At 34.4% G+C, this 12,431-nt stretch overlaps 1 protein-coding gene across 1 annotated transcript in view; it reads right to left on the reverse strand.

Moving 5' to 3' along the window:
- The window catches only part of LOC107717295 (nucleoside diphosphate-linked moiety X motif 6-like), a 14,914-nt gene extending 7,339 nt beyond the window's left edge, over positions 1-7,575 (reverse strand). The window contains exons 1-3 of the mRNA XM_016524000.1: positions 7,244-7,575; positions 6,122-6,200; positions 4,086-4,141 (exon numbers count right to left, since the gene is read on the reverse strand). Coding sequence (XP_016379486.1) covers positions 4,086-4,141; positions 6,122-6,200; positions 7,244-7,474 — 366 coding nt within the window. The 5' untranslated portion in view covers positions 7,475-7,575. The remainder of the gene's footprint in view (positions 1-4,085; positions 4,142-6,121; positions 6,201-7,243) is intronic.
- Between the last annotated feature and the right edge of the window lie 4,856 nt (positions 7,576-12,431).

Raw genomic sequence — 12,431 nt, forward strand, 5'->3', positions numbered from 1 at the left:
TGTGTTTGTGCTGAGGTTTTGTCTTTATACAGTGAGTTACAGGGAGTGTTTGAGAAGTTCCTCATTGTAAAGTTCAGCTGCGGTATTTACACATACTTACCCTCATTTTCCTGTCCTGACATGACAGAGTTCTGTTCCTCTAGGCATGAACACACACACACACACACACACACACAGCGATGAATCAGCCAAGCATGAATAATTCACAGTGACTCTGCAGAACAAGATGAAACACTGCATTAACATTCCTTATTTAAAAAGCAAAGAGAGCAAAGAATTTGAGGGAATCCGAGGAGAACTGTGTTTGGAGAAAGAGAGAAACCCTGTTTACACCTGTCAGTAAAGGCCATACATTACAGGAATAGTTCACCCAAAAATTAGAATTTCCTGAAAATGTCCTCACCCTCAGGCCATCCAAGATGTAGATTTTTTTTTTCCTTCATAGGAACAGATTTGGAGAAATGTAGCATTGCATCACTTGCTCACCAATGGATGTGAATGGGTGCCGTCAGAATGAGAGTCCAAACAGCTGATAAAAACATCACAATAATCCACAAGTAATCCACACCACTCCAGTCCATCAGTTAACATCTGGAGAAGACAAAAGCTGAGACAAATCTAGCATTAAGACGTTTTTAACTCAAATACGAGTCCATAATCCATAATAACACTTCCTCCAGTGAAAAAGTGCATCTCCTATTGTCTCTCACATCAAAATCCAGCCACATATTAGTTTAGAGCCGTTTTAAACGGTGCTTGATCTGTGCAGATTTCTCTCCTGATTCACACCAGAACACTTTTTCACTGGAGGAAGAGTTATTATGGATTATGGACTCGTCTTAAATCGTCTTAATGCTGGATTTGTTTCAGATTTTGTCTTCTCCAGATGTTAACTGATGGACTGGAGTGCTGTGGATTACTTGTGGATTATTGTGATGTTTCTCTCATTCTGACGGCACCCAATGTGTTTTTGACAGGTCTGGGAGAAAGAGGACGTATGGTCATCCTACATTTATTCATGTGATTAAGAGATGGTTCTTTAAAGAACCTTTGACTAAATGGTTCTTTGTGGAACCAAAAAGGGTTCTTCTATGGCATCGCTTGAAGAACCTTTTGAAGCACCTTTATTTTTAAGAGTGTATTCTTTTAAATTACTATTTCACCTAATAGTGCCGTTTACATTGTCTGCATCAGAGCACATTGTAATGTGTCATTGTTTTTCCACTGGTGAAAGATGAACCGCTCAGCAGGGGTTTTAATCATTTCCACACTAGAGAAACATCTCCACGAGTGGGTCCTTCTGCTCCGCGAAGATAAATAACTCGACTGAAATGAGCTGCAGTCCGACCTCTGATACTCCCAGAGATATTTTAAACCTGAACACGCAGGCCATTTTACCAGTAAATGACGACCGAAGCAAGCCGTGACGCAAGATAAAAGCTGCTGGATAAAACAATCCTTCGAGTTTCCATTCCAGAGCTGCCTCGAGCTCAACCCAGCTGTTTGTTTTACTGGGAAACGCTCTTGAGGGCTGGAGGCAGACGTTTAACGAGGTTACACAGAATTCATTATCACTCAGATTCACAGATTCTGGATTTCTGTCATCATTTACTATAAAAGTCTGTTGACCATGTAGTGTTTTCTTTCGTCCGTGAAACTGAAAACAAGAGGTTTAGCAGAATGCTCACGCTGCTCTTTTTTTTATACAAGACAAGTAGATTTGTGTGGAGACAAAACAAACACGAGTCCATTAAAATTTCTTGCAATCAACAGTTGAAATGTTTTCAGAAAATTCTGATATTAGAATGGAACGACATGTTGTTTTGGTGTTTTTATATGACAACATCCTAAACTGTAAAAACTACTATTTAAACAACAGTTTATAAAATAATAAACCTCACATTTCAGCCTAATGAATGATTATGCAGTATGTTATATCCATCTTATTTTGCAATGCGGGAGTAAACCGTTTTTTGTTTTTGTGAATGTGCGATTCTTTAGCCTCTATAGGTAAATAACTAGAAGAATAACAATATGTAATCGATAAAACTATTTGCGCTGCAAACCAGTGTGTTTAGGAATCTGAAAATAAATGTTAAACAATCTGATAATACATGCATTATGAGCTGTTTCTGTACAGCTAAAATAAATAGACTTATAGAATAGAGTTACTAATGGCCACACTATTAGAAAAATGACAAGAAAATCCAACTGAAATTTCTCAGACACAGTTCCCTTCAGATAGATTCATAAAGCTGAATATATGAATAAAAACTCCTTGGATTTGCAACAATAATGTGAATATCAATGTTAGAAAAGTTGAATGTGAACTAGTAAATGGTGCTCACAGGACATAAAAACATGCTTGGGTAAGTCATAATTATTCGATTAAAATATTCAAAATTATGATACAAGTAGTCTTTTTTTTTGCCTTATCTAATAATTTTGAATTTCGACTCATAATTTCACTTTTTGTCATAATTTCAACTTTTTATCTCATAACTATGACTTAGTATGTCATAATTGTGACTTTTTCCTCTCATAATTATGACTTTTGGCATAACTGACTTTTTATGTCATAATTTCGACTTTATATGTCAGTTTCGACTTAGTATGTCATAATTTCACTTTTTGTCATAATCTCTCACTTTTTATATCATAATTTAGTTTTTGTCATCATTTTGACTTAGTATGCCATAATTTTGTATTTTTATCTCATAATTATGACTGTCATAATTTAACTTTTTGCCATAATTTTGATTTAGTATGCCATAATCTCATTATGACTTAGTATGCCATAATTTTGTATTTTTATCTCATAATCATGACTGTCATAATTAAACTTTTTGCCATAATTTTGATTTAGTATGCCATAATCTCATTATGACTTAGTATGCCATAATTTCGACTTTTTCATCTCATAATTATGACGTTTTGTCATAATGTTTTACTTATCTCATAATTATGACTTAGTATGTCAATTTCAGTTTTTGTCATAATTTTGACTTATTTCGTAACTATGACTTAGCAGGCCTATGTCATAATTGTGATTTGTGACTTATCTCATAATTGACTTTGCCGTAATTTTGACATTTGTATTTCATAATTATGATTTAGCATGTCATAATTTCACTTTTTGCAATAATCTCTCACTTTTTATATCATAATTGAGTTTTTGTCATCATTTTGACTTAGTATGCCATAATTTTGTATTTTAATTTTGACTTTTTTTTATAATTATGACTTAGTATGTCATAATTTCACTTTTTGCCATAATTTTGACTTATTTCGTAACTATGACTTAGCAGGCCTATGTCATAATTGTGATTTGTGATTTATCTCATAATTGACTTTTTTATCTCATAATTGACTTTGCCGTAATTTTGACATTTTTATTTCATAATTATGATTTAGTATGTCATAATTTCACTTTTTGCAATAATCTCTCACTTTTTATATCATAATTGAGTTTTTGTCATCATTTTGACTTAGTATGCCATAATTTTGTATTTTTATCTCATAATTTAACTTTTTGCCATAATTTTGATTTAGTATGCCATAATCTCATTATGATTTAGTATGCCATAATTTCGATTTTTCATCTCATAATTATGACGTTTTGTCATAATGTTTTACTTATCTCATAATTATGACTTAGTATGTCAATTTCACATTTTGTCATAATTTTGACATTTATTTCATGAGTATGACTTAGTATGTCAGTTTCACTTTTTGTCACAATTTTGACTTAGTTTGTCATAATTTCAACATTTCATGTCATAATTACGCCTTAGGATATTATAATTACGACATTTAAAGTCTTCATTTAAACTTTTCACTAAATCATGATTTGTTTTGCGCTCTGTTTACACCAGACAAGCATTAGCAGCAGAGGAAGGTCAGCGGACCGAGGCTCAAGGTACAACAGTGTGGCTTTAACTGCATGTTTGTTTACATGCTGCCCAAAACTACAGGAATGACACTGTTTACATGAAACTAAAATAATGTAGGGTTTTGAAGCAGCACAGAGCCTTTCATCAGACACATGAGAGACGTCAGTGTTAGAAGTGAGATTGATTCTGTACCTTATTTCTGTCCTGAACAACAAGGACTTTGCCGTTGGATTCGTCCACAACAGCACCTTTAAACAAGACAACAAGACATAAAACATGGTTTTATATGCTTCAAGAAAGCTACCTGCAAAGCTACAGTACTGTTAAAAGTTTCAGGCACTTGTGTAAAATGCTGTAAAGTGAGGATGCTTTCAAAAATAATGTCATGAATAGATTTTTTTATCAATTAACTTCTATTAACTAAATGAAATCAACATTTTGTGTGACCTTCCTTTGCGTTTAAAGCAGCTTTTGCCCTCGGTGCACTTGAGCAGAGTTTCTCAAGAGCTTTGCAGTGAGGTTTCTTGAACCTGCATTTATAACTTTTTAGTTTTACACTAGATTATAAACTAAGAGTGATTTAAGAATTTACTAAATGTGGATTAACATGTTTTAACCCTATAAACTGTATCATATTTGATACACAAATTTCCTGTAAATGATGAACATGATCAAACTTTGCTGTTAAATGTGTTTCTCACACAATCTCCTCATGTCTTTATTTCTTCAGCTCTCAATCACTGCATTATATGTTTGGATCATTTCAATCTCATTTTACTGAGACAGATTACTGCAGATATAGAGTGACCACTGATATTTATTTAGATCATTTTATGTCAGTATCATGCACTACTGTTATAAAGATCTCATTGATTTACATTACAAGCATCAGAATAAAACTGAGCTGTTTTTTCCCCTCCATTTTCTCACTTAGTCTATAAGAGCCTTAAAATCCTGATGGATCAAATATGATCCTCAACAAATAACCTTGTGAGATTGCTATTGCTGCTCTGAAATGGTCCTATAAATGCTTAACAATGAATCCAGCTATGGTCTAAATAAAAGCACACAGAGGATGTTGGTTTGGAAGTCGTTCAGAAAGGAAATGCGGTCAGATTATTCACTGCTAGAATATTCCAGTCGTGGGATTCACCTTCACAGCATTCGGCTTTAATCAAACACAAACAATGCCAGACTGAGCTCATACCGTCTTTCTGGGCATGTTTGGACATGTCTGTGTCCGGACCGGAGGAGCGGCGCCGCCTGCTGGTGAAGGACCCTAAACCTGAGTCATATATGTGACCCTGGAGCACAAACCAGTCATAAGGGTCAATTGAAATAAATAAGCTTTCCATTGATGTATGGTTTGTTAGGATAGGACAATATTTGTCTGAGATGCAACTATTTGAAAATCTGGAATCTGATGGTGCAAAAAAATCTAAATATTGAGAAAATCATCTTTAAAGTTGTTCAAATGAAGTTCTTAGCAATGCATATTACTAATCAAAAATGAAGTTTTGATATGTTTACAGTAGGAAATGTACACAAAATCTTCATGGAACATGATCTTTACATGATCTTCATATTATTTAGTCAATTTGGGGAGGAGGGAATGATGCATGAAGATGTTTTAGGAAAAGGTTTAATGGATAGACAGGTATACAGAGCACTAATTAAATATGTATGTGACCTTTGACCACAAAAGCAGTCATAAGTAGCACAGGTATATTTGTAGCAATAGCCAACAATACATTGTATGGGTCAAAATTATCCATTTTTCTTTTATGCCAAAAATCATTAGGATATTAAGTAAAGATCATGTTCCATGAAGATATTTTGTAAATTTCCTACCGTAAATATATCAAAACTTAATTTTTGATTAGTAATATGCATTGCTAAGAACTTCATTTGAACAACTTTAAAGACGATTTTCTCAATATTTAGATTTTTTTGCACCCTCAGATTCCAGATTTTCAAATAGTTGTATCCCTTATGACTGGTTTTGTGCTCCAGGGTCAAATTTATTCATCTGGACTTGTCTAGTAAGCTCAGATCTACAGCGGTTCAGGGTCTCTCCATGGAAGGGCATCAGTGAGTGCTACATTAGGACAGAAGATCTTCTTATCCATGCCATACTCCTTTTTCTACTCTTCCACCCAAAACGATATCCTCCATCATATGAATGTTCCCAACACTCCTTACCAGTGAGATACTCATTCTGCTCTTACCAGCGACTCCTACTTGATGTGTGGCGAACGAAGGCAGTCTGTCCTCTCCCGGTCCGAGCCAGAAACATGTCAATACACTCTATATTATATGCACTAAGATCAATAGTTCAAGAAATTACTTTTATTCATCAATAATGCATTAAATGTATCAAAAGTGGCAGTAAAGGTTGCATTTAGCTGATCAAAAATGGTGAAATATTATTACTATTTCAAATAACTGTGTTCTATGTGAATATCTGTTAAACTGTAATGTATTTCTGTGATCAAAGCTGTATTTTCAGCATCATTACTCCAGTCTTCAGTGTCACATGATCTTCAGAAATCATTCTAATATGCATTCTGATTATCAATGTTAAAAACAGTTAAAACAAAATAAACATAAATACTTTTATTCAGCAAGGACACATTACATTGATCAAATGTGAAAGTAAAGACATTTATAATGTTAGAAAAGATTTCTATTTCAAATAAATTTCTATTCATCTGTGTTTCTATTCATCTGTGAATCCTAAAAAGCCCTGGTGAGCAGAAGAGACTTCTTTCAGAAACATAAAAAATCTTTCCAAACTTTTTAGTGGTGATGCATGTATAATATATTTGTGTTTATCCTGTAAAAAAGCAAAGTTTAAAGATTTTGTAAATAATAATAATAATAATAATAATAATAACAAACATTATGACATAAAGTGTATAAGAAATATCTTAAAAACTATTTCTAGGTGATCCAAATGTGCTTAAATGACTATCATTGATCAGGTCAGATGCTCTTGCTATATATATATATATAAGCCAAACACTAAGACGTTAGTATTTTTCTTTTATTAATATAGCTTATATTAGTCTATATATTATATTTAATTACATTTAATTTGAACTCAAATGAATGACAACGTAATCTGTATGCAAACAAACAAAACAAGTAAAAACTGAAAAACTGGAAAATCAATGTGCTACTCTGTAATATGATTTGCGGAAAAGCAGCTGTGCGCTTGACTGCACAACACAGACGGAAATACATGCATGCATACTGTACATAACACGCAATGCCATTTACAGACATCGCACTGTACTTATGCATGACGTCATTATTATGTATTTCATGTTGATGTTTGTCGATGATTACGCTCCTGTACCCCGCAGCAGCTCGCTGAACTCGTCCTCGCTGATGTCCGGCGGAAAGTCTCGCACCGTCACGCCTCCGAACCGATCCACATCCCCGGCCAGCGGAGGCCAGCGGAGCCGCTCCTGACAGCCGGAGCCGAAGCGAGCCGAGCCGGCGGAAACAGCCGAGGAGACCCGGCGGAGCACAGAAGAGACCCGGCAAAACCCGGCGGACATGATCCAGCTCACCATGACTCAAAACAACCAGCAGCCGAGCCGACGCGTAATTACTCCAGTACTGGCGCATATTAAATTGCATAACCGCTTTAATGCTGAGGTTTTTAATTTTTAACACACGGACCCCAAATATGATCATCCTCGTACGAGAGACCCCATCCTAAAATTAACAATACATGTATTCTTGTATAAGACCCAATTCATACCGTGAAAAACCAATGTAATAAATAATAATTAATAAATATAAAAAGTTTATTTGGAAAAAATTGTTACATTATTATTTTTTACATTTCCTTTGTTATTTAATCTAATTTTTATTATTTATTTATTTTAATCTCATTTTAATTTATTTTTTATTTACTAATGTATTTAGTAATTAATTAATTAGTATTTTATTTTTACTTTAATCTCATTTTTATTTACTTATTTACTTATTTTTAGTTACGCATTTATTTACTTATTTATTTTAATCTGTTAGTTCGTTGGTTTAGTATGTTGATTTATGTAGTTATTGTTTATTTGAATCTATTTATTTATTTTCATGTTTATTTATTAATTAATTAATTATTTATTTGCTTGTTTTAATCTGTTTTTTTATTTAATCTAATTTTTGATTATTTATTTATTTTAATTTATTATCCTTTTATTTACTCATTTATTTAATTTTGATCTAATTTTATTTGTTATTATTTAATTACTCGTTTGTTTACTATTTATTTTAATCTATTTGTTTGTTTGTTTTAATCTCTTTATTTATTTTCTTTAATCTATTGTTTACATTTATTTATTTTAATCTCATTTTTATCTATTATTTATTTATTTTACTGTCATTTATTTATTTGTTTTAATCTATTTTTATGTTTTGTATTAATCTAATGAATTAATTCATTTTAATCTTTAAAACATTTTGGGTTTAAGCACTTTAGTGGTACCATAGTTCAATATTATGATATCCGACTGCAATACCATGGTACTTGAATAGATATATAATATCAATATAAGTAAACGCACAGGGGTTCGTGTCGATAAAGGATGTATTGTGTAAGTGAGGTTTTAAGGCCTTTATATTGTGTGTTTTACGGTATCTGAGGGGAGGAGCTGAACTTTCACATCGGGAAGTTTACATTCACGTGTGTGTGTGTGTGTGTCATTTTTTGCTTACATTGTGGGGAGTCTGGGGACCAAATGTCAACAGTCCCCACAAGGCAAATGACTGATAGTTCACCAAAAAGCAAAATTCTGTCATAATTTACTCACCTAAATGTGGTTCCTATCTATTACGGTCTTCTGTGGAACACAATAAGGATGTTTTGTTTTGTCTATACAATTAGGTCCAAAGTCAATGGAGTCCAAAACAAACAGTGGCTGACTTTCTTTCAGGAAAAACATGCATGTATCTACATTTTTGTACCTAGGTACCTATGCCATTACCTCAAAACACTTTTACCATACTTTTACCATTACCATAACACATTTGGACATTTGCATTGCATAGTCAACTTCATATGTATGGCTTTTCTGATGTAGTAAACTTGCTCAGTAGCTTACCTTATACAGCACTGCACTTGAGTCACAATAAGTGTGTGTGTTTAACACACATCAAACATCATGTCATCCAGCAAAGGAGAAGGGAAGAAAAGGAGACAGATCCGTGTTAGTCTGAAATGAACTGGACTCGAGCGGAGGACTGACGGTCACAGACTTCATAGACAGAGGTAACATTCATTGATTAAAGAGAATAAATGAGTCAAACATGATAAACTTCACCTATAATTGAACCTATAATGGTTTGGAGGGCAGGTGTTTTGATGAACTTTAAGATGTTTAAAGGTGCACTCAAGTCATTTTATACTAATTGAAAAGTTAACAGCCTTTTCTGATGATGGCATTAAAGTGGCTTCCATTCACATAAGATGAGACTCCAGACATTGACTTTGCATTAAACACATTGACATGAACTCTTCTGTGAAGCTCTTCACAAGATTTTGAGTGTTTTTTTTTTGTGGGAATTTTTGCTCATTCATCCAGTAGAGCATTTGTGAGGCCAGACACTGATGTTGGATGAGAAGGTTTGGGTCTCAGTCTCCGTTCCTGTTCATCCTAAAGATGTTGTTTGATGGGTTTGAGTAGTGATGGGAGAAACGAACCTTTTCGAAGCTTCGAATCAATTGATTCGCAAAACGACTCACTGTTTCGAAGCGTTCGAAGCACCGCTCGCTGGTGACGCCTGCTGGTCAAAAGCGTGTAAATGCAACAAAAACTCAGGCTAAAACGTGCATAAAACAGCTTTTAAAACCCATTGCATATGCTTTATTGAAAGTATACTACATTAAATGCAATAAAAATAATAAAATACCATTTAATATGAAGTGTCTGTATAATATGTGGTTTTAAAATATTTTATATTAATTTGCAGGGCTTGCTTTGTTTGTTTTATGGACAGCTTCTATATAGAGGCCAGCAAGAGACTATTAACCACTTTCTTCTCATCCTTTTAATTACACAGATGTCTCGTTAAAAATGTCTAGTTTCGAAGCTTCACGAAGCAGTGCTTCGAAAGCAGCCATCACTTATAGGTTTGAGAACAGGATTGTGTGTTCTTCCACACAAGACTCATCCAACCGTGTCTTTATGGACCTTGCTTCGTGCAGGATTAGAAAGGCTCTTCCTCAAACTGATCCCACAATGTTGGAAGCACAGCATTGTCCAGAATGTCTTGATTTCCCTTCATCAGCCCATCCTCTGAAAAACAGCCCCACACCATCATCCCTCCTTCACCAAACTCTACAGTCGACACAACGCAGTCAGACATGATATTCTCCTGAAATCATCAAACCCAGACTCACCCATCAGACTGAAGTGTTATCATAATCAGATAAGCATTATCCTATCACAGTCCCATGCTCTGAGCTCTTCAGAACCACTTGTTTTTTTCCACAAACGTTTATAAATGCAGACTGCATGACTAGTGTTTATACACCTGTGGCAATTGATCCGTATCGTGTGTGTGTATATAAATATATACGCATAAAATACACATATACATACTCCCATTCAGAGTTTAGGGATCAATAAGACTTTGTATTGTTTTTGAAAGAAGTCTCTTCTGCGCATCAAGGCTGCATTTATTTGATAAAAAATACAGTAAAATTGTAACATATTAATACAATTTAAAACAGCTGTTTTCTATGTGAATATCTGTTAAACTGTAATTTAGTTCTGTGATGCGCAGCTGTATTTTCAGCATCATTACTCCAGTCTTCAGTGTCACATGATCTTCAGAAATCATTCTAATATGCCGATTTGCTGCTCAAGAAACATTCTGATTATTATCAATGCTGAAAACAGTTGTGCTGCACAATATTTCTGTGGAAGAAACGAACCTTTTCGAAGCTTCGAATCAATTGATTCGCAAAACGACTCACTGTTTCGAAGCGTTCGAAGCACCGCTCGCTGGTGACGCCTGCTGGTCAAAAGCGTGTAAATGCAACAAAAACTCAGGCTAAAACGTGCATAAAACAGCTTTTAAAACCCATTGCATATGCTTTATTGAAAGTATACTACATTAAATGCAATAAAAATAATAAAATACCATTTAATATGAAGTGTCTGTATAATATGTGGTTTTAAAATATTTTATATTAATTTGCAGGGCTTGCTTTGTTTGTTTTATGGACAGCTTCTATATAGAGGCCAGCAAGAGACTATTAACCACTTTCTTCTCATCCTTTTAATTACACAGATGTCTCATTAAAAATGTCTACAAATCGATCAAACTGATCTGAGATCAGGTAAAAATAATAGACGGTGGTTCAATGGTTCGCCGCTGGGGGGCGATCTCAATAAAATTGCATGACTCACGGGTTCACAGGGATCATCGCCCCCCAACGGCAAACCATTGAGATTTCGAAATGTTTCAAAACAGTTATGATGTAACAAAGCCTCGTTTACTGAAATCACGTGACTTTGGCAGTTTGATACGTGCTACGAAGCACTGTTTTGAAACAAATGATTCGCAAAGGTTTCGAAGCTTCACGAAGCAGTGCTTCAAAAGCACCCATCACTAGTGTTTTACAGTGGTAACATTGGGTAGTAACATAGCCACTTTTTACTTTCACATCAATTAGTTTGGCAACGGAGTGAAGCCCAGAAATCATTCTAATATGCCGATTTGCTGCTCAAGAAACATTCTGATTATTATCAATGCTGAAAACAGTATTTTTGTGGAAACACATATTGTTAGAAACGGTATCTATTTCAAATAAATGCTGTTCTTGTTAACTTTCTATTCATCAAATAATGCTGAAAAATGTATTGCAGGTTCCAAAAAAATTAAGCAGCACAATTGTTTCCAGCACTGATAATAAATCAGCATATTCAAATGATTTCTGAAGATCATGTGCCACTGAAGACTGGAGTAATGATGTCTTTATTCCAAACCTCATGCATTCAGTTTGAACCTAATGGCTCCTAATGGATTATACTTAAATAGATTATATTTCAAATTTACATTTACATTTGAATACTGCATCAGTCTGTGTGTGTCTGGTCTGGGTCTCTGGTCACACTGCAGCTGATCACTGGAGCCGAACACATGCAGCTGACGCTCAGGTCAACCTCACCAGAGATCATCACACTCCAGGAAACATCAGTGAAGATGCAGTCTTTATCTCAGCGCAGCTGTAACTGTGAGGGAGTGTCGCCATCTGCTGCTGGAGAGCACAAACACACACTTGGCCAGGGTTTAATGATTTGACTGGTTAGATAAAGCTAGATAATAGTACATTTGTGACATATCGTCAAATACCACAGATTGGAATCCTTACTCGTCCCAAAAGTCATGTGGACAGTAATACACTTAAAATGAAAGTAAATGGGCCAAGAGTGCTTGAAAGTTTAAAAGAAGACATCCTCTGTTTGTATTTTTATTTGTGCACATTTTAAATGTATTTATTTATTTGTATTTGTATTT

This window comes from Sinocyclocheilus rhinocerous, unplaced genomic scaffold, assembly GCF_001515625.1.
Source record: "Sinocyclocheilus rhinocerous isolate Xijiao unplaced genomic scaffold, SAMN03320098_v1.1 scaffold149, whole genome shotgun sequence".
Lineage (NCBI taxonomy): Eukaryota > Metazoa > Chordata > Actinopteri > Cypriniformes > Cyprinidae > Sinocyclocheilus > Sinocyclocheilus rhinocerous.